At 36.1% G+C, this 23,395-nt stretch overlaps 3 protein-coding genes across 11 annotated transcripts in view; 1 reads left to right on the forward strand and 2 right to left on the reverse strand.

Moving 5' to 3' along the window:
* LOC115239991 (septin-7) overlaps positions 1 to 10,002 on the reverse strand; it is a 65,351-nt gene extending 55,349 nt beyond the window's left edge. For 5 of the 8 annotated variants that reach the window (XM_029814898.1, XM_029814897.1, XM_029814895.1 and 2 more), the window contains exon 1: positions 1,474 to 1,922. Coding sequence is in view for 3 of the 8 variants with exons in the window: in XM_029814899.1 (XP_029670759.1) it covers positions 5,903 to 5,995 (93 nt within the window). In the remaining 5 variants the exon portion in view is untranslated. Of the gene's footprint in view, positions 1 to 1,473; positions 1,923 to 5,902; positions 6,027 to 6,679; positions 7,914 to 9,725 lie in introns of those variants that run through there. The other 3 variants (XM_029814901.1, XM_029814900.1, XM_029814899.1) reach the window with 3 other exon arrangements.
* Positions 10,003 to 10,145: 143 nt separating this feature from the next.
* LOC115239992 lies at positions 10,146 to 12,484 on the forward strand. The gene is made up of 3 exons (XM_029814902.1): positions 10,146 to 10,306; positions 10,402 to 11,382; positions 11,430 to 12,484. The coding sequence occupies exon 2, from the start codon at positions 10,405 to 10,407 to the stop codon at positions 11,167 to 11,169; it is 765 nt and encodes a 254-aa protein (XP_029670762.1). The 5' UTR covers positions 10,146 to 10,306; positions 10,402 to 10,404; the 3' UTR covers positions 11,170 to 11,382; positions 11,430 to 12,484.
* Positions 12,485 to 14,561: 2,077 nt separating this feature from the next.
* LOC115239990 (SCY1-like protein 2) overlaps positions 14,562 to 23,395 on the reverse strand; it is a 28,207-nt gene continuing 19,373 nt past the window's right edge. The window contains exons 11-17 of one of the 2 annotated variants that reach the window (XM_029814892.1): positions 22,893 to 23,133; positions 22,140 to 22,308; positions 21,488 to 21,669; positions 20,971 to 21,024; positions 20,590 to 20,831; positions 19,748 to 19,894; positions 14,562 to 18,951 (exon numbers count right to left, since the gene is read on the reverse strand). In XM_029814892.1, the coding sequence (XP_029670752.1) occupies positions 18,919 to 18,951; positions 19,748 to 19,894; positions 20,590 to 20,831; positions 20,971 to 21,024; positions 21,488 to 21,669; positions 22,140 to 22,308; positions 22,893 to 23,133 (1,068 nt within the window). In that variant the 3' untranslated portion in view covers positions 14,562 to 18,918. Of the gene's footprint in view, positions 18,952 to 19,634; positions 19,895 to 20,589; positions 20,832 to 20,970; positions 21,025 to 21,487; positions 21,670 to 22,139; positions 22,309 to 22,892; positions 23,134 to 23,395 lie in introns of both variants that reach the window. The other variant, XM_029814891.1, reaches the window with a different exon arrangement.

The following is a 23,395-nucleotide window of genomic DNA, read 5'->3' on the forward strand; positions in this document are numbered from 1 at the left end:
TATATATATATAATTTCAATGTATCTTGATATATAATATTAATATTTTAATTTGTATATATTTTACGCGTTCAAATTTTTTGTAATACACGATATATAAAATATATAAATAGAATTGTGTCTTCTCAATTTTGTCGTAAATTATAGATCGTCTAAAGAGGCCTTTCAATCGAGAAACTTATCATTAATGAATTGAATATAGTAGATACTGACGTATCTCATTGATTTATGTATGAAATGCAACCAACTTTATAAAGAAAATGTATTGCTAATAAAAAATTAATTAAAATAAATATAAGATAAAATTAATATGAGATAATAAATATACTCATTAAGCGTTGCATTTATTTACGTACAATTAGACGCATTTTTTGTAAATTATCAAGTTTAATTAAAGCAAATACATTATATCTTATACAGAAACTGCGAAATAAAAATTGTGTGAATTTTGTTTATATACATCTCGTATTCAAATTTTTCTAGACTCGAATTCGCGATGTGCAATGATTGTTTACGTATAATCGTTCGATGTTGACTCACGCTGACGGCTGTCTGCATCTTTCGTATGACTACGATATCAGGAATTTATCGCGAAGTAAAAGTGACCGTAATTAAAATAAAAAAAAGTAGCTCCCATCGTCTAGCTTCAATGATCGGTCAAGATCAAAAGGAGAAAGGATCGCTTCGTAAACGCGGAATAAAAAATGAGATAGCTACCTCTGGTTAACGAAAATTCTAATTAAAGCTATAAAATAATTAATTAAAATTAAAATTAATTAATATAATAAATAATGATTAAATTTGGATAAAGTTCCGAATAGGTGAACCCTCCGATTTTTTTGAAACTACACTATTTTTTTTTTTCTGTATCGTAAAAGATTTCTAGAAAACTTGGAAAGATTTTTTTTTTCTATACAAAATGTTAATTCATATAAATATGAATTTTAATTAAATAAATAAATAATTTTAATTTAGGTCCTTGATGTAACAGGACAGCCAGCCCTTTTGCTACAATTTAAAAAGAGAGATTGAAAGCGGCGTCATTTCGATGAAGGCAATTTTCCCGTGCACATAAGTACGGAAAGAAGCACGCCCCACGCCGCGTTTCCATTGTAACATGTAAGTAAACATATAGAGGTCACTTTCGCGCGTCCACGGAACGTCGAGTCATCGAAATTATACCGGTTTCCATCCTTGATGTTTGAATGGAGGCAATATTTCGTCAACCAGAGACAATAGGTTGCCCGTCCGCTCGAAAGTCCCTCGCTCTCGGCAACGAATATCGAAGCTCCCGGAAATTCGTCGCATCGAGAGCGAGTGTTTTTTCGAGTTCACATTCGAGATAATAAGTTACCGAGCCGACATCGATGCGACTCTCAAGAAACGAGAACACCAAACTGGCCATCGTACATGCACTCTCGACGCGCCTTAACTAGAGCCCGAAAATCGAGATATATCACAGCACGCTACTAACCGTCCCTTAACCAGAACTCTGTTAACGCTCGCCTGCGTAGGTGGTGGGCACGGGATACGAGGATTGCTCTCGCAGGAAAAGAGATAGGACGGGAGAACGCGTCGGAGGGAACACGCGCTCGCGCGCGCGCGCGCGCGCGAAAAGCGAGAAAGAAAGAGAGAAAGGGAGACTATAACGTGCGTCGCACTGTGTGGGCTTCTGAGGTTCGCAGCCGGCGTTGCCGATGATTCACGCCGTCGGCGAGCCGGTCGAGCGTGGCCGCGTTTTCACTCTCACTTGGTGGCCATTCATCGTTTTACGCGTCCCGCACGCGCGTACGTAGAGAGGAGAACACGAATACGTGTCTGTCCACACCACACAAACGAAACGCCACAGATTGCACTGAATAAACGCGTCCTCGACGAAAGTTTGATCCGCGCGACACACACTCGCTAGGCCCGACTCGTATGTACTGCGGCGACCACGCCTGACGCAGCTGCCGCGAGGGGGAAACGGATCGTGGGAGGGGGAAGAGAGACTTGGTGCGCCGCCGCGGCGCAATTCGTGAACGTCGGCCGCGCATGCGCCGTCGGCCCGTCGCGCGGAACTAATCGGCGCGCTCGACGCTCACGGCATGTGAGCGAAGCTTTGTTATATCGAGCGTCGATACTGCAGCATCCCATCATTACAACCGCTTGTTTTCAGTCCTTCGTAAGGACTTTGAAACATACACTTTTGCTTTCATTCGTCGCGTAACGGAGTGTAAATGCTATTTCGCGAATGAGACTGCTTTCTTTGTTCTATACATGCCAAAATAAATGGGAAAAAAAACATGTCTTTCTCTCTCTCTCTAAATTAATATGTTCTGTCAGAATTTGACGAATAATTTGAATATTTTCTTTGAATGTTGTTCTTATTTGATACTTTACTTATACCTATTTGATACAATATTGCGGCCACTGATTAATTTTATTAAAACATAAACGAATCGGTTACGAATTCAGTTATAAAAAATTGTCATAATATTTTTAAATATATTGTCACATTAATAAATAAATAAATCATTTAATTTTCGAGACTGAATTTTCACAGGTATTGAATATTTAATACTCAATATCGTTAAAAGCATAAAATCCATATCGCGTATAATTATTTAGGAGGAATTACAACAAATATGTCTGCGACAATTCGTAAATATTTATTTAATTAACGAGATTATAAACGCAATGATATATTATGTATTAAATTTGCGGCTAGAATTACTTTGATTAGATATCCTTGATATATGATATTCATACACGTACGTCCTGACTTCAAGAATCACAGGCGGACATTAGTAACAGGATTATAAATAATAACAACAACGTGACAGTTGTAACAGTAATAAGAGACTGAGAAATGGGAACCTTTTAATAATACTCTGAAATAAATATCTCAGGGAAAAATTGCGCCTGTTATTTTTTATAGATTAAATACACGATTTGGATTATAGATACTCTTATACAGGGTGTCCCCAAATTAAATGTCAAAACTTCAGGAGCGTGTAGGGGACTGATAAACTAAGACAAAAAGTCCTTTAGAGATTTGCTCGTTTTTGCTTCGTTACCCTGTATTATAACAGGATCCTTATAAAATAGATACTCACAAACGCAGTTCATAAATTCCTCAACATCTTAACTAACTAATTGCTTAAATTAGAGATAACGGGAGAAAATATTTGTGTGGAGTTAAATAGTAATTTAGTATATACGCTAAGCCATCTAGATCTCGATCACTTTTGATGAGAATCTGGCGGTTAATATCGTGGTTTTTTTCGTGACTAATCGTAAGAATTAAACTTGCCAAGAGATTGCAGGATGAGAGACGATCTTATCGGACGATCGCACCGGTGTCAACGAACACGCATTGTTGTAATAGTACACGATTCCGCGTCATCTCTAACGACGAGAATGCGATGATTAGCTGTAAGTGATTCGAGTCTCGCCGGTCTCGATTTCGCGATGTCAACGCTCTCGCGATAGCATTGTCTTCGCGCTTGTTATTCTAGCACGTCCACTAGGAAGTATGCATAGCGGAATGCCCGGAGAGCGTCGGTTGCGACCTTAATTGGACATCGAGCTAATAAGAGCATCAAACTGTCTCGGCCACGCGTGTTTGCGTACGTGCGGTATGCACATACACGTTCGAAAGAACGAAACGAAGAATAAAAAGAACGTCTCGAGCGGAATTCAAGTCGCGACAATGCGTCGCAATGAGTCGAGTGGATACTGTTTCGAAATAATTCCTTCGCCAATTAAACGCGATGCATCCGGTATTGCAATTTGATCGTCTACCAATTAATATCGTATGCCAATTAATATTCGTTAATTCGATTTTATATACAATATATAAAGTATATTTTTAATTTATATTGAAATTATATTTAAATATATATATAAAATCGAATTAATGGGGATTATTAATTGATATGCAATACATACATACACGATAATAAATGTGTGAATGCACGTTAGAATTTCACTTTTCTAAACATTGTTTACACATGACGATATTTTCAAGTTCACCTCTCTCTCTCTCTCTCTCTACTTATGCATTATCAATAAAAAAAAAAATTGTCATACAAATGATGATACGGCTACCTGTTGAGACTCCTTGTTCTTGTGGCAATTGTATCTGGCGAGAACGGCCGGATTCAAACGGCGTCTCGCCGTCGACGCGTCCGTCATCGACATCATTTATTCGATTGCTCACCACCAATGATCAAATAGCAACTCGCTGATTCACGAGATATCACACTTTCATCAATCGTCGCGCGACTAGCTCAGTTCGCGTCTTGTATAGGAAACACACTACCGTTCCGAGAAATCCGCGCCGATCGATCGGCCACGGAAACGCGATCAGGAACGTACTAGAGAGCGATTTTTTTTCGCAATTCGATCGCTCTTAATCGTTGACGCGAAACTGACAGCGAAACGAAACTGGCTGATAAAAATCTACCGGGATGGGATTTTTATCTATTCGTAGCATTGATACGACAGTTCAAAACCGGAATGTCGTTCTACGGTTTGGAGACAGAACGATAAATTTCATAAGTTGCTATTCAGTGAAATCAGAAGCTTATATAAAGAAACTTGATATACCATATTTTAGAACTCTCTATTTTGTATCTATAAAGAAAAAAGCTTAGTAAATTTTCTTGGAATGTGCGACTATTTATTAATACTTGTTTAATTAACAAGGAAACTCATGGATGAAAGATTTTGACAACTATGACATTGTTCTCAAATTATTGATGAAAATATAAGGAGGAATAATAAAATCAAAATTAATTCAATTTGATATTATTATTCATTCAATCTCTATTTTTTTATGTATAATATAATATTATGTATAATATAATATTCGGAAATTACATACTATATTGCGCAGAAAGAGCTTGCTAATTTCGGCATTTATTACTTTTAGCATATAATAGATGTGTCAATGTAGTAAAATAAAGAGATTTAATGGAGTTATTTTATATTGTGCATAAAAAAAAAGAAACCTTTGAATGTATGTAACTTTATTTTTTTTTGTTAATATGACTTGATTGTGATAAATTAAATTTTGCGAAAAAACTGACCGTTTAATTTCTTATTTCAAAATTTATAATCCAATTCAGATGTGACAAAAATATTTTTATATAAAAATTTTCTGTTTTCCTGCATTGCTTTTTTAATATAAATTTTTTTTCATATTTACTAAACTTTTATTTAATAAAAAATATGTATAAAAATAATTTGTTAAGCTATTGAAATATACCAAGTTTATACTATAAATGCAATTAATTATTGTTTTTCAAACTTACAGTTTAAATTATTGATTAGATATAAATCTGAGAATTTACTGAATAATCCTCCGTCGATATATTTATTGTTCCTTATCTCCAAGAATCGTGGAAAGACATTGATATTGTAACTTTAGAAATAATAACGTAGAAGTTATAATAGCACAAGATTAGCAAAAAATAAATAAATTTTACGAAAATAGTATTTTGTTTCTAAATTAAATATTCCGAGACAAGTTTTCGAGATAGAAACCTAGAAATCATATTCACAAAGACGCAATCCTTAAATTCTTCAACGGATTAATTAAAGATTTGAAGTTAATTAAATAAATAATAATTTAATATACATCAGATTAATCTGCCTATGTCGGACACTTTCGATTTTGCGATTATTGTGTTCTCTCGTTGTGTAAAAACTGACACTCGTCGAAAAATTAGCGAAATATTTTTTTCTCGCACCGTGACACTCGTCCGCTCAATCGATTCGAGTCCGCGCGGTCTTCGTGCAAACTGAACTCACGCGGCCGCGGTATTAATATTACGAACACGAAGCCAACTTCCACGACGATCGGAATGCGACTAGCCTTATCAGAGTAAAAGAGAGACAGAGAAAGAGAGACTCACCGCTGTCGTGGTGTCCGAAACGACCGTGACGGTGATGACGTTATCGTCGTCGTCGTAGTCGTAGTTGTCATCGTCATCGTCGACGTTGCCCATGCGGTCATCCAGTATCCGTACAGCACCGGAAACAAACCAGAGAAGTGGGTAGGGAAGCGGGATAGATAGGTAGGTAGAGAGGGAGACGCGATTCAGCGCCGCGATAAGGACGATAAGAACGATAAAGAGCAAGGATCGTCCGGGACGCGAAGGGAGAGGGAAGGAAACGTTACGTTAGAACTATGTTTTTTAATGTCTGTGTACTATTAGCGCATTCTTTATTACTTATTACAACTACTCGACTTTATTATGTTGTAAAGAAATATTGTCTATTTATTTACAAAGTGTTAAATATTTTTCAAAGTAGTATATTTAAGATAATTTTGTCTGATTAGACGCATTTTTATCAATATTTTTTTTTAATTATATGAGTGGTTGTTAATATTTTATAGGAAAACATATGTCTATCGAAAATGTCATAATTGCTATAATTACGATAAGAGATAGTTTCTCTCAAAATAAAAAATTCAATAATAATCTTTAAAGTCATCAGCATCAATTTATTAGTTTTTTTTTTTTTTTTTTGCAAACCACAACTGCCTTAGAAATAAATTATATTCGGAAAGTTTCCTCATGATATTTGAAATACCATTTGATATTGAGAATCATCAAAGTGAAGGCCGCAGTATTAAAGAAAAGGAGAAGCGCAAAAAGAGAGATATGCGGAAAGAGCAGGCTTCTTACGTGAATCGTGCAGAGCGATAGTGGAAGTCTCCATCCTGATTATCCGTCTGATATCCCCGTCTTATCGTCGGATTCTATCGCAGTGAATCGTCCGAATGGCCACGCGCGCTGCACCGAGGGGTGCCATCGACCGAAATAGATTTTCCGAAAAGTACAGATTCCCGGGGTTGTGTGGATTTTAAATATCGCGCGATATACACGAGGCTAGGCGTGTCAGATATGCCGGTTCGGATCGAAGAATCGTTCGGTCGCAATGTCTCGATTAAATACGCGATCGTTGAGACGCTTGATTGAGTAACTTGACACTTGGTAATCTCGAAATAATTGTCAGGCTGCCACTCGACAAGAAAAATTTGCAATTTCGCCCGTTCATAGATTCAAGAGTACAAAAATTACGTGTTTTACTCTTGTATTGTTTTTATATAAAATTTCTTATACATATATTTATCAAATCTTTACTTAATAAAAATATATAAATAAATATATAATATATAAATATATAAATATATAAATATAAACAATTGTTAAATTGCGTCGCTAAGTTATTAAAATCGTTACAAAGCTTATATTGTATATATACATGCAATTAAAAATAATTATTGCATTTCGAACTCACAGTATAAGTTTAAATTATTGATTAGATACATATCTGAGAATTTACTGAGTAATTTGCGCTCGATAAGACGGTCCATCGCGAAAAACTCATGTCCTTAAGAATTCTATATATGCGTAGAAATGGTGGATCTATTAAATTTATCTCGAGATACGAATTAAAATTCTTCGATTATCGCGAACGAGACGCGGAAGCGTCTTCTCACAAATTTCGATCGTTCCAATCGTCGTTTTTCGTAGAAACGAATAGTGTAATAAAAAACATAGTTAAAGGTAGCCTCGATATTTGTACGATGCGGAAGAGAGAGAATGGGATACCACGGGATACACGGGGAATGATCGCGTGCTCGCGTGACGAATACGCGATTCGCACTAAAGGCACATCGACTCGAGCGAATCGCGATAACTCGCAGCTTCTCTCACGTGCGACGAAGAAGTTGCTTCTCCTGCTATCCTCGCACAAGTTGCTCTTCCTTCCACCATCGCTCTCCTACATTCCTCCTCTCTCCTGCATTCCTCCTATTCTCTTAATCGATTAAGAGAATTGATTCTTTAACCCTGCGATGCCTCTTAGGTCAATCTTGACCGTTCTAAGATGTGCAATATCTCTGTAAGAAATTATGTTAATATTATATTTCATATTTCTTTGCTAATATTCTTTACTTATAATTTTAATTATTTATTCTTTATTTATAATTTTATTAGTTTCTTTATTTTTATATATTCTTCATTTTGAGAAAAATACCTATTTATAAAATATGAAAAAAGAGAAATAAATATTTATTTGATTTCAGAACCATATTTATAATATATATAGCTATAATATATGATTTTGATATATTATAATATGTAATCATTATAATAAAAAAATTATAATAATTATAACATAATTATAAATCCCATATATTACAGAGATAATCGATATGTAATAAATATAATAAACATGTCAAGGATATATTTTTATGTCAGATCTCTCTTCCTATCATAACTGATTAGGAACAGGCGTCCATGAAAATAATAGCGGCGTGTTATCTATGCAGAACTAACAGCAGGCAATAACAATCTTATCATAATGGGAAACTAATCGGGTGAAATATAGTGTACAAATAACTAGAAATAACTAATATTTCGTCAAACTAATGAGTAAGATTAAAACAATACTACAAAGAAGTAACAAAGAATATCGATCTCTCTCAATAACGTGGAGCAACAAATCATTTAGAACGACATTAAACATTCTTTATTTAAATGTCAAATAATGTATATCTGTCTTTTCTTGTTTTTAACAATGCACGCTTTATTTTACAATTTCTCCTTCAGGCTCTTGAAATCTATTCTCAAATCCTAAGATTTTTAAAGCAATATTCATAGAATTTTTTTTTTTTTACATAAAAAAATCTTTATTTGTAAAAGATCTTTTGAAGAAAAAAAATCTATGAAAATATTGCTTCAAAAATGAAAAATCTTTGTTTACACACGCATATATATGCACATATGTATGTATATTATGCATGCGCATATAGCAATTCTTATTCAAGAAACTACTACACTTTCTTTTTTTTACAATTTAATTAAAAAATGTTCTCTTTTTAAATTTTTCGGAGTAATTTTAGGATATTGATATAGCGCTAAGCAATACTAATTATTTTAGTTTAACGTTACAAATAAATTGAATAATTAACGACTAGCTAAAATTTTCCATCGAATTTATTTCGCGACTTTTTATCTGCAATAATTCCAGTAATAAAAATAATAAAAAAAAAAAATTATAAAATGCTATCTCAAGGCATTTATGAACATAATATTTTTATACAAAAAATCGCGTTGATATTATACTTATTACAGTAAGATATAAAATATGTTAGTAATGAGTAATATGGAAAGTTATGATAATAATATATACGAGAATGAACAGAGTCTGCAAAAGGCACCTGTTTTAGAGAGAGACACCTGTTAAAATCAATCACAAATACAAGAGAGAAAAATATATATATACGACTTATACGAACTGTATATAGGCAACTGTCAAATTAATTCTTATACTGTTAATTACACGCATCTCAAAACAATTAATAAATGACATTACAGTTTCTAGAAATGAGAAAGAAACACAGACGCTCGCTGATCGCATTAGATTAGCGTTCTAAAAATTAAGCAATCTCCTGCTCAATTCTTATTACGGACAGAGAGATGTTGTACAAGGACAGAGGGCAAAAAAGAGAAGACCATTAACGAGAGACGTGTGATTAATCGGGGCTGTCAGTAATCATTATAAGACGCGGGGTGTATCGGTAGGGTTAGGTCGGTCCGCGGCGTATATCGACCAGCCGCGTCGTATTGACGACGAAATTTCGACGGCGCCCAAAATGGTGTCGGCGCCGTATCTCGCACCTGCCGCCGCCGACCTGGCGCGTGCGTGCGTTCATTCGCTTACCACTTCGCTGCATCCTTGTCGTTGTCGTCGTCGTCGTCGTCGTCGTCCTTCCACCGGGATCTCGTCACAGCGGCTCATCGATCATAATCCTGCGCTCCTCGACGAGGACGACGAGGCGGGTAAACACCGTTCACCGGCGTGGTTTACCTCGCATGCCACGCTCGGCGTGGGAGACGGGACGAGACACGAGACGCGACCCGACGTCACTATACTCTCGGCGATCACTCCCGGGAACGCGAGCGAAGGGGAACGCGACGCGACACGGACCGAGGACGCGACGCACGCGATCCGGCTCGCACTTTTCAAATATTCGCGTAGAGCAACCTCGCACGGCGATTCGAGTGTCGCTGACGCGTGCGCATGAACGTGACGCGAAGTTGGCTGCATTGGCGATGCGATATGCCAACTTGAGGAAAGAAAAACCACGAGCGAGTGTCCGCGCCATCTGTTGCCGTTTCGTAAAAATAAATGCGGATCACGTGACGAGTATCTACCGGGAAGCCACGGATAATACGTATTTGAAGGTTATAGATTGAATTGTTTGGAAACATTTTTGAGCAACAGATATACTCGCAACTAACGTAAGTGTTTAATTGCTATAAGAGAGACGTAGACAAACGACCACGTAATAAATCTGTTTGATTATCGGTGAAATATACATATTTTTTTATTTTAGGTTATGGGGAGAGCGTGTTGCGTCTTGGGATGTCCGTCTGGTGGAGATGCCCCGTCTCACCAGATTCCCAAGAATCCGATCCTTTTTCAGAAATGGAAAAACATGATCTACTCTGAGAAGATTCAACATCTGACCGACGAGCAGATAAGCAAATGTGCCGTGTGCTATCGGCACTTTGCCGATGATGATTATCTAGTGACGTTTAGAGTGAGGAAATTGAAGCGCGGCATTGCGCCTTCTTTAAACTTGCCAAACAAGCCTGCTACTAATAATGGCAAGCCTAGTATAGTTAAAATAGAATCGGATATCGAAATGGAAATGTCCGATCCGGAAACAAGCATGTTTCTTGAAAATCTGAAAACGGAAAGTCAAGAACCTGAAACGGAAGTATCAGAAATTGCATTATTCGAAGATATTCCAGAAGAAACTGAATCCTATTTTCACAAACAGCTGCAACAAATTTCACCTAATAAGCATAATGTAAAAGAAAACGATTCAAAGGCAGAAGCATTTAAAGTGTGTTGCAGAAAAAAAGCACTGAAAAGAAAACAAAGAAAATTAATGGCCAAGAAATTAGTATTACTTCGACTTAAAAAACAAGCCGAACAATATGAAAAAACACCTGCGATACAGAAGCTCTTATCTTCTTTAACACCTACTGAAATAGCATTAGCCAAAGCCAAAATACGAATGTCAAAATATTTACCAAAAGTATATATAAGAGTATATTATGACATTGCTAAGAGAAAAGCTCTTGGCCAATTATAAAATTTATTAATTTGAGACAAATGTCAAAACTGAGAGGATGAGAAATTAAGATGCGCAACCTATTATCTCATTCCACACACGATGGAGAGATAAAGAAAGCATGCGATACATTATAATATATAACTGATAGCTATCAATAACATTGCAGGGGCTCATATAAGAAAGAATTAATTATGTCAAATTTACCATGATAACATAACGAGCATAATATATATAATTATTATGCAGCAATATATAATTATTTAATCTTTGTTTTTTTAGATGACTACAGAATAATAAATATACTGGATACGATTTTATTACATAATGAAGTTGCAATTTATTAGAGATTTTTCTTTGAACACATGGGAAAGGTACGAGTGAAAACGAATCGCATGCAAGATAATCGTTCGAGCATTGTGTTGACACAACGGTGGTTTTACTGTATTTTTAAAAACGAATACATGAAATATACATTTATAATTTTATATATATATATATATAATTGGTAGAAGGATTATATTCTCTGAATATAGACCTCTGAACGCTATCTTATCACTAACGACGTCGTAAAGAGTATAACGTATCCTCTCTGAACACATAATCTTGACGGGGATTATTCTGTTGAGCACTTTACTCGTCAGTGATATATCTTTTTGTTTTCTTTTCCTTTTACTACGCGAGAGAATCGCTATACTGACAATAATCCGGTGGTCCGCGTTCAGGAAACGCGCCGATAAATACTTATCCGCGCGTGATCGATTCCGCGGGACGGTGGGAATAAAGCCGATCGTATCGGTACAAATTAGAAGTACACAGCAAAGATACACCCTTTAGGATCGGTTGTCATGTGCGTGAAGTATTTTTCGAGCGTAACACACATCCAAAAAGTCATCCGACAAATTACGTTGAAAAATATTCTCATTTATACATTTATTTTTATCTATACATCTCTTATCAATTTATATTTTGAAGGTGCTGCGTGTATGTATTTTATTTTCTTCCTCTACATCCATTCACTAATTACGAAACACTGCAATTTCAAAATGTATTCGATCCTATGACCGATCTCAAAGAGAGTCAGTGTGTTTTGTCATCTGTATATAATTAGGAAATACTTTCCCTTTAGTTGCATGTAATTATTATATTACAGAACGCGCGTTAGCTGGCTTCATACTTTCTTCACATTGCTGATTCTTTTTCACGGAATTCGACGGTTTGAAAAATGTACCGAGTAGAAAATTACTCAAATTCTAAAATTTCGATCAAAGATTTCTCTAAGAATTTTTCAGCGTTTTTACTGTAAATAAATACAAGAATACAACAAGTGAATAAGAAAAGAGGAAAGTTGATTTAAGAATAAGATTTTTTGAAATTTGTGTTTATTGTTAATATTTGTTTCTTCAATCGTCGATTCGATCAATAAATTAATTGATCATCATCTCGCGTATTAGCCTAATATAATTAAAGCCAATAAGAGATAGAAAGATAGAATCTTTTCGCTTTTTACAGCACGATGAGACGGATCAAGAGAAGATATAATGAACTGTGACAGACGAGAAGTGTATTTTGGAAGCAAAATGGTCTTTAAAAATCTGCGAATAAAGATCGCGTAGGAGATACCTAAAGGGAAAGTGCAAAAATTAAAAAAATGAAATACTATAATTGTACTATAGCGGCGTGTTTATCCCGACGCTTTTAGGCCCTGCGGAATAATGTTCGGGCCCCGAGAATTTAATGGGGGCTCTGAAATAATAGCATTCGATTCTTCCGGTCGTGCAAAAGTTCCATTATTAATAGTAATATATATCTCAACTGAGAATTTCGTTTTATAGATACAAACGGTTCGTAAATTAATCGAATAAAGGACCCGAGCCCATTCTATGATGCCTAAACGCGTCCCTGCACAATACGGGACAGTTTGTGCGTGATACTCGTAAAAATCGATAGTATACATATATATAGGAGAACCGTCTCTCTTGATGCACGCGCGTTCGGACGAGCCATGAGCGTCGATCAACATCAGAATGTGTATTAATTTGATTGTATGTCGCCTGGGGCACAATGTTGACCGACCCTGGTATTACGACAATCGCAAGCGTTGTATTTTCAGCGATATATGAGAGCGAGACGAGTGAGCAATATCGAATTAAATCGACAAGCTGAGAGTGCATACAGTGTCACTTTGTTCAATATCAACTAACTTCTTCTAGCTTGATTAATGAAAATTTCGAAAGACGAAGAAAATCTGTGGACAATCATAATTATAGGATTTATAAGAAAGATACTTTTAAATTATTGCACACGAATTTCCTACATCTTTTTTACATCCATTTAATTTGAATGACAAACGTGATATTTGTGTGAAAATAATGATGATCAAAATAACATTTATAGCATACTTGGTCCAGCGATTATTCGACAAATAATCGTCGCTCGTTATCGATCATTTCGTATTTAAAATCGTTACATTTTACTGGCGATAAAAGCCGCGAGTGGTTTCTCGTCCAAACGCGTTTCTACTTAAACAAAATACGTGTCGTGCATATCACACACACATGTATCTTGATACGTGTAAATGATTGTCCGTGATTGTCCATAGTTGATAGAATAATCACACTTCGATATCATTCTATTCTTTATCTTTGCCTGCCTGTTTTAAAGTACGCGAAAAGAGGGAGTAGAAGAGCGAGTCGATGTCACCCGACCGCTTTGTTACTTTCTCCAAATGTGTATCGGGGTGTGCTTAACGTTAAGGACACTTAACTTTGTATAATCTCTTATGCCATTAGTTAGAATAGTATAACCACACGAAAACGAGATTCTTTGGGATTGTAGACGTTTCATGAGTGCTCGGAACGAGATCGATGAAACTTCGGCGCTTTCCGATTTTCTCGCGCGATTGTGGACGCGAAGAATCTCGTCGGATTAAAGGATGGAAAATTTTACACATAAAATCCAATACGAATACAATCTGATTTTCGATTCTAATTTCTTATATTCAAATAATGATGTTATTTTCCAAAATGATTTTCGTTGAATTCTATATCTTATATTTCGATGCTTAACAATTTGAAAAATGAATTCTCTCTTCCTTTCTGTCTTTTCCTTCCTTCTCTTTCTCTTTTTCTTTTTCTCACAATGTTTATATATGTTCACGTGATGACCTCTATTTATTTATTTTGGACGCACTGTAAGATTTTCTTCCACTATATGTGCGATGACATACAGTTCGAAATGGAATTAATTAAAAATAAGAAATGGAGTTAACTAAAGTTCATAACATTTAGTATTCATTAAACTATATAATTAGTCGCGCGAGTGCAAATGTATTATTAACTACTTTTTATACAATTTTTTTATTACAATTTTTTTTCTTTATATATCATATAGAATGGATTTTTTTCAACTATTCTATATTCATTATATGTCCAATATTATATCCTTTTTGATATTTTAATTAGGAGGTAATTACAATCAAAAAGAGAAAGGGAGGAAAAAAGAAAGGATATTATCTTAAAGAGATTTTTTAATTCACGATTAATGCTCCAATAAACAACCGTTTAAAATGAATTGTTGTAGAAAGTAAATTCCGTGAAATTTCCGACGATCAATATAACTTGAAAAATAAAATCTTTGCTATTCTTTTCTCTCTTTCTCTCTCTCTCTCTCTTTCTCCCTTAATGTTCATGCATGTGACCTCTGTAATTATTTTGAACGCGTTGTAAGGTTCTTTCCCCCTTTATGTGTGCGTCACATACATAAAGACACAGTCAAAAATCTAATTCACCAAAGTTCATAACATTTTCATTAAATAAAATAACTAATCATGCATATTTATTATTGGCTACACACTTTTTATATAGATCTCATATAAAATGTACTTTACTATTTCAGTTAAATGGTGAGTAGAACCAAAGAGAGAGAGAGAGAGAGAGAAAGGGTGGGAAAGAAACAGAATTTTTACCCTAAAGAGGTTTTTATCCATTTAAATTTATAATTAACGTTTCAATGAACAAAAAAAAAATCAGAAAGTAAATTCTACGAAATTCTATGATTCAATATAATTTAACAAATAAATTCTCTTGTTCTTTTCTCCTTCCCACTCTCTTCCTCTCAATATTTACATACACGCGTGTAACCTCTGTGTTTATCTCTTTTGGACGTACTGTAAGGTTTTTTCCCTTGTGCGCGGTGTCAGATCATATAATCGAAGTTTACAATAAAGTTTATATAACGTTTAATTTTTATTAGACGACAAAACTAATTGTGTGAGTGAATATTTATTGTTGGCTGCACACGTTTTATAAACATATATAAACATATGGATGTCGAAGTGCGTTTTTCTCTTCCTCGTTATTTCTTTGACATCGTCTTCTATCGATATATGAGAAGCGCTAATATATATGAGGTAATTATGGTTAGAAAGAGAGAGAGAAAGAGTGAGAGAAGAATTTTTATCCTAGAGTGATTTTATCAATTAAAATTTACGATTAACGTTCCAATAAACAAATCTTTAAAAATGAGCTTTTTATGAAATAAATTCAAAAGATCATAGAATTTTATATTTCAAAGATTTTTGCTGTTTGAAATGTTCAGCGTTTCCATTCTTTGTGCGAAGAGATCTCTCGACTTTTCACTTCCATCGTCACGCTATAGAAATCGAGATTATATTCGTTCTCGGCAATGTGAAGACACAACTCTCCGAAAATTGTATCAAAATGCTCGGGATCGAAGAGATCGTTATCAATCATTCGCGGACGTATTCATAATCAGGCACCGAAGAATCGAGTCGAGCTAAGATGCCTGTGTACGTGAGTGCGTGAATAATGGCCTCTGTGTTTATTTGTTTTGCAATCGAAAGGAGCAAGGACGTTGTCCTTTTTCGAGCAGTCATCAGTTATACAATCGAACTCGCCGAAATTCGTATCAATTCGTTCCGCGATCAGTTCCTTATTGTTAGACGACGTGACCGGTCACGCGCGAGTGCACACCTTTCGTTAATTACACACTCTCTTTGTGGACACGTATGTATATCTTACTTACACGGAAGAATATATATCTCGTGACGCGTTGGTATCAGATAAAACTGTCCAACGAAATGTTTTGCAAACGTGTAAGATTGAGATTTCTATTAATCTACTTTTCATGACTGATAATTAGTGACCGGACAAAAAAGGGTGACAGAGAAAAAGATTTGTGCGCGCGTAGAAGTTACCGGAAAACATTCACATCGAAGATAAAAAACGAAACTTACGACGCGGAAAATCCTTAAAATCTTATTGCTACTAAAATCCTCGAAACGCACGCACGTGCACGCATCACACAACCAAACACGCACACACGACATACGTGACATGCAAATATTATAGACAATCTTAGATCGCGATCTAAGATTTTTCTATAATTTGTACGTGACTGCGCGTAGAAAGAATGGTATCGCGGGCGGAAAAGTACTTGCTGAAGGATTTACTTTGGTTTACATAACAAAAGATTATAAATATTAATTTGTACAAATAATTACATATGGATTGTCTGATGGCTTGCTCGCCGAAATTTTTCGAATCGAGAATAAGATAATACATTTATCAAAAGAACACAAATTTCAGAAATAAAATCACATGTGAATTGCGAAATATATTTTATTCACTCCTTCACGCGCATGTAATTAATATTAATGCATGTAATTAATATTAACAAAAAATATATTTTTTGAATAAAAAAATATACCATTTCTCACGCTTGATTAATTGCATATACGCGGAGATGGACAGATAAAATTATTATCGATCACAAGTAATATAATTTTATTTCTTAATTTAAATATATATTAATTGCGATCCGTGTACGACAATTTAATGGGCGATTCCGCTCTGCAAAATACCGATTATATTATGACGGAAAACTCAACCAGTTACGTATATATATATGCGTGCATGCGTGTGTGCGTGTGTGAATCCCATTTCAGACGATGTATAATTCACGATAAAATTCAAGATACAAGTCTATTTACAATTTTATATATCGCAAATCACATAATGTACATATGTATAATATATGTATTTTACTTCTCCACGCGTTCTCTGTGTATTACACGCGACACATAAAATAATAAATAGAATAATTTGCCGCAAATTTTTTCTGTCGTGAATTACAGATCGTCTAAAGTAGACTCAAGTTATCCGATTATGCCTGAGTTGTAAAAGCTATCTTAAGATTTAGTGATTGTGTAGTGCAACAATTGACGACTGTGACGTGTGGCTAGACTCGCGCACACGTCGTTATTACGATACTTTTATAGATTATTACATAGACAAATATATATCGACGAGAAAAATATTTATTCCTTTGTCTCTCCGTACGTGGCTAAGATAGAGAGATATATGTATATATTAATTTTTGTATTTTTCTTTTCTTTTTTTTCTTTTTTTGGTACTGTGTGTATACGTATTTACTTCTATAGGAAATGTCTCTTGTCGATATGAAGGTTGTTTCAGAAGTCGCAATCTTCGATTATCATCGATTTTTTTTACTTGTGGATATGAAATATGGATTAGTGATGTTCTTAGCTCACAGTCCACGTTCGTCTCGAGTTACCTTATGTCACCGCTTTATGGAGTCGATTATTGACGTTTGACCCAGATAAACGAAGTTCAGAATCGGACGGTATATTGAGTTTTAAATGCGCGACGAGAATGTAATTTTTAAAATGAATTTAAAATTATTATAACAATAAAGATAAAATAATCAAGAAATATATAAATGTCATCATTTATCGTTAATTATTAAATATTGCATGTTAAAGATTATTGTATATAAAATATCAAAATATTAATATATATATTAACACTTTATCATCAAGCATTTCGCGCATGCACCATTAATTTGCGAGCCGCTTTAAAAAATTATGCTTTAAAATGCCATTCAAAACAAAGATGTTTTCTTGACTGACAAGTTTTTTTTTATTATAACAAGCTATATGTTATGCATCTACTATTCTGTTGATCATCCATATAATTGTAACAATTAAAAATTCGAGATAATATGCTGTAAAAATACTTACAATATACAAACGAGCGAAAAATGGAAACACAAAATATTCCGCAGATAAAATGTTAATATTGCCTGAACATCGATAATTAACAGTATAATACCCGGATCAAATTTTCGGAGTTGACGACTTCTGATACACCCCGTATGTCCATTGCTCGTTATACGTGCCCTTCTTGCTAGAACCGCATATCCCTGAATTCTCCATCGCCATTACGTTGGCGGCGAGGGTAACATATACGGTGCGAATACTAATCCAGCGAGGGAGAAGAGAGGGATCTCTCTCTCTCTCTCTCCGGATTAATTTGCGGTCATCAATTCGCGATCTTGGCCGCCGAAGAATATACCTATGTATGTATATTAAATCTCGCATGAACGCGGTTGAAATGCGTGCGAGAACCTCTTTCGGTCTCTCATTAAACTTGCACCTATCACGTACCTGCAATATCCTTCTTCCATTTTTACATCTAGTTTCACTAACTCGCAATCTGGGTTACTATCCATGGTCGCGTCTATTGCCCGAATCCCAAGGCTAATTAGAAGTGAATCGACGTCGTCTCGCTTGCTGAGATGTCCTTGCAAGAATCACCGACGCGATTCCTCGTTAACTCCGTTCCTTACGATTGACCGAGCGTGCGAGTGGATCGGTGCACGCTAGTTAGAGACTCCACAACCACCGCGATCTTGTCCGACTTTTGTTCAATGACGATCGTTGGCACTTCACGCTTCGGGCTGTCTATTGAAGAATTGGTACTGCAACAGGGGAAAGAGAAGGGAGGGAGGTCCCTTTACGGCTTTGCCGTTTCTCGTACGGTGCAGCGCGAGGCACTTCACGAGAATAAAGAGGAACCGCGGTAATGATCGGTCTTATTGTTAGAAAACGCGATTTTCGAAAGAATCTCGTTGAATTCAAGAGATAAGCGCTCTTATAGAAAATTTCTACAAATTAAAATCTCCAGATTTAATATCTCTTCCATTGTTAATGAACGAAAGATAATATCCTTGCATCTTTTCTCGTCTTGAAAAATTAATTCATTAGTTATTGAATCTCAATAAATCTCAGAAAGAAAATTACAATTTGTTATTTTTTTTTAGAGGAAGAAAAAGAAAGAGAGAAACACGAAAAAATATTAAATTACTAAACTTTATAATTACGATGCAATTAGTTATCGTTAAGAGAAAACACTTACAGTTGAAACTTTAATTTTTCTTCCCGGGCTTATCGCGTTTGATTATTAACTGCTTTGACCAATATTTCGATATCGCACGACGGTTTCTCCCAATTAATCGAAAATAGAGAGAATCTAATCTCTAAGGAGAAGGTGCGTGTGGGAGTGATCAGACGGAGAAAGAAAGAGAGAGAGAAAGAGAGAAAGAGAGAAAGAGAGAAAGAGCGGCAAGCACGAACGGAGCAAAGTCTTAGCGAATATCCTTACACTGTAACGGAGGGTCAGTGGGAATGCTGTCCCGGTAGCTGGAGTGATGGAGAGAGTGTTGGTGGTGGTGGTGGTCCGTTCAGGTTCAGGCAGATGGGGGGTAGTTGTCTTACCATGCTGGAGCCAACCTGCTGCAGTAGCCCGATCCCCTGCTGCGACGACGTCGAGGATACGGACGGCCGTCTCGAGCCGCGAATACTGCTTAAGCTCGTACTGAGCAGATATGGCACGCTGCTACTCGTGATCGGCATCCCGCCCCCCTGCGAACAGATTCGATTTGACATTGAATTTCACAGAACTAATTACTACAATACTTGTACTGCGTGAATAAATGAGGGACATTAATATTTCTGATTATTTTTCGGAGTTTCTGTATAAGTTGCAAATCTACGCGATTTTATCCGCGTTAGCACTCGGCGCATTAATATATATACCGGGCGGCGATCAATTAATCTAATTAAATTAGACTCCGATTTATTTCTGTTTTACGTCGCGTCGTATGATCAATAGAAAGGATTCGCTTTTATAAATGGCAGGTAGTTTTCCGATTGTTCCAAAGCGCACGCAAAAATGTCACTAGGTCACGTTAGTTTTAAACTTCGATGTGCCTTATTAAACGCTAGATAAAATTACGAGAGAGTTATCGAATACTTGAATCTCGAGTCTCGAAATTGAGAGGACGGAAGGAAATTATATTGAAAATTTCAATCTCGCGTTTCATTCATCTTAAGAGTATCGTTATACACCTCCGCGTTTTTACGATTGCGAGCATTTCACCAATTCTCATATACATATATTCATTCTTTTATTCATTTACTACGCGATTTATCTGTTCTTTTATACACGTTACGTCATTGCGTGTCGCGTGTCAACGATATGTTTCGCCGCGAATTAAAGTAGGCGCGGTAAATGATACGCGCAACGATACATCTTTACATATGTAATATATATGTACCGTAGGCGGGGATAAATTAATGTTGGATCCACGTCGCTCCTGGGGACCGGTGCTGGAGTGTCGACGGATCGGTAGGCCGCTGCCGGGCGTCGCGCCCGGCGAGCTCGCACAGGACGGTGCTATCCGTATCTTCGGTGTCATCAGGGTGTTGTCCGACAGGCGTCTGCTCGTGAACGTGTTGGCCACTCGCAAGAAATTGTTGTCGTTAGCCGATGTTGAGGTAAACCATCCACCGAACATCGCTAAACAGAATCATCCGATTCGGTTAGATCGATCTCGTTCGAGACGAGAGATATCGAGCCTCCGAGACTCGCGTTAATATTTTATATTGGAAGCAGGGAAGGGAGGGAGGAGCGGAAGAACTAGCACATTTCCACTTACCAGCCATCGAACTTTTTCGCGCCATATTTTCCGCAGACGCCGTTGATATGGAACCTGCGTGCGGAGAAATGCCCTTTTAGTATCATAACCGCGGGTCACTTGATCCCTTGGAGGACCGTTATCATAAATATTAAATAAAGTTAATGGACGTGTTTCATCTGTCTCCTACCGATCCCATCTCGCTATTAAGAGACGGAAAATTTATTAAACCACCGTTCACAGTTTAACTAATATTTATGAAAAATATCCATACCAGAGTGTTAGTTCGCCGTAAAAGAAAATGTAATAAAAAAAAAAAAAAATGTCGAAAAAACACTTTTAGATATTATGAATGACCTGAGAAGGAAATGTTAAATATATTACGAGTTGAAAAATTTAAAAACTGTGTAAAATAAAATTGCCCGTAAAATAAAAGCTTTAGAGGTTTTCATGGAAATTTAGATTCGCGCGTAAAAAATGTTGGATGACGTTAAAAAAGATGTTTGATATCTGCGGATATTTTTGTTAATATTCGCACCGATGCTATTCTTCCTGGCCATATCCTCGGCCGATGAGGTCTTACGTTGCTCGATGCGCAAATTCGGAATGTTGAACGTTGGCACGTGCACATTATCGGTACTGTACTGATGTCGCAGGGATCGATACTTGTCGGGACTCGGTAACGATAAATTGTCGAGCGTCAATTTGTTCCTCTGATTTCTAGAATGACAGAAATGAGAGAGAAAGAAAGCTCAAGCTATTACTCGGTAAATTCTATAGATGCATTATATCGACAGATATATCGACAGATGCGCGATATTAATTAATTGATAGCTCCGCCATATTTATTAATTATATTATGTAATATCCGTTATTGAGTTAAATGGCGTAAATAGAATCTTTGTTTCGGCGGAACAACAAGTGCAACGAGTTATTGGCGATAAAATATCGGTCAGTGTTTGCTTTTTTAATAAATAATTTTATTAGCAATTACTAGACGTGTATGAATAACGCGTTAATTTTACGATTGAAGAATTCTGCAATTACTTCGCACACGCCATTAAATGTACGTACAATAGTATTCGTTTGTTCTCATAATAATTATCAGAGAGAGAGTCGTGTGTTATCATTGACCCGTTTAACCGACACTTTTAATTACACCGCTCGCTCTTAATACTAATTGTGCTTGCCTTTCAATGTTGTTCAACATATCCTGCAGCACCTCGAGGAGTAGGATGAATTGCTCGAGATTCAGCGCCGGATTCACAGTTTGTGGTAGCAATGACGGCATCGCGTGCGCCGCCATCCAATTGACAGACAATCCGTACTTTTTGTCGGTGAGCATCAGCCTGTAAATATCTGAATGCAAACGGACGAGAGCGATTAGCTTTAGAGTTGTATACCGTTTGTCTCTTCTTCCTTAAAACAAACATATCTGTCTCTTTGGTACACAGATTTGGAACACAGTACCTCGTTTTTACGTTTTATTTTTCCTCTCCATGTTATCGAGAACAGGATCTTTTCCCTTACTTCATTACGGATTAAAACAGTCTCTGGTCGATTTCTTTTTCTTTTCTAACAGGCATTTGATCCAAAAAACCTGTTTTATCACGGAAAAAAAAATTTTCGCTACCATAGCTAATCATGGTTTGCCTTCATATGATCAATAATAACTGCGCTTGTCTCGATAAATAATCGGTAGTAAGATAAAACTTTGAATCACATTTTTTAGCATTTGCCGAGACAGTAGACGGAAGAGAGATATGTATTATTCGTATCTTCTTTATATCACGTTTTATATAGAAAGAATTTAATGATAAATCTTTTGATCTCGTAAAACACGCGAGTAGTCGATGGTCGTCATCGAGAAAGACTTGTACTAGGTGCGTGTTTACAAAGTACTAGATCCACGCTTGTGTGATACTCGCTTTTACTTCACTTACTTACAACCCGCACGACGATCTCGGGCTCCTGCAGCTTGACTTTGCAGAGCAGCGGTAGGATGCAGTCGATGATCTTCTGCTTCTCGAGACGGCATAGAATGCACGGCACCACATCCATCAGTACCCGCGCATCTGCCGAGTTGTTTTCGAAAGCGTCCAGCAGCTTCGGTAGCACGACCTTATGTATGGCATCGTCTTCGAGATAATTCGTCACGTGAGACACAGCCACGAACGCGGCCATCTAATGATAAACAGATTAATCGTGTTATTAATACAAAAATTATTTTTTAAAGACACAAAAATTTTTTTAGGAATCCACGATATTCTTAAGTCACAAAATCGGTGTATGAATATGGCGTTGATGATTTTAAGTAGAAACTTACAGGAAATTAAGAATTTTTATATCAAACTAAAAATTCTTTAAATTTCTTAAATATCATAATTTTTGGCTTAGCAATTGAATTTCTTTAGTTACGTTAGATCAATATATTTTTCGACGGTGT

Source organism: Formica exsecta, unplaced genomic scaffold (genome assembly GCF_003651465.1).
Source record: "Formica exsecta isolate Colony F162 unplaced genomic scaffold, ASM365146v1 scaffold4, whole genome shotgun sequence".
In the NCBI taxonomy this organism is placed as follows: Eukaryota; Metazoa; Arthropoda; class Insecta; order Hymenoptera; family Formicidae; genus Formica; species Formica exsecta.

Excerpts from the sequence above, each read along its gene's own strand:
- LOC115239992 (XM_029814902.1), top strand. The coding sequence starts at position 10,405 with ATGGGGAGAGCGTGTTGCGTCTTGGGATGTCCGTCTGGTGGAGATGCC.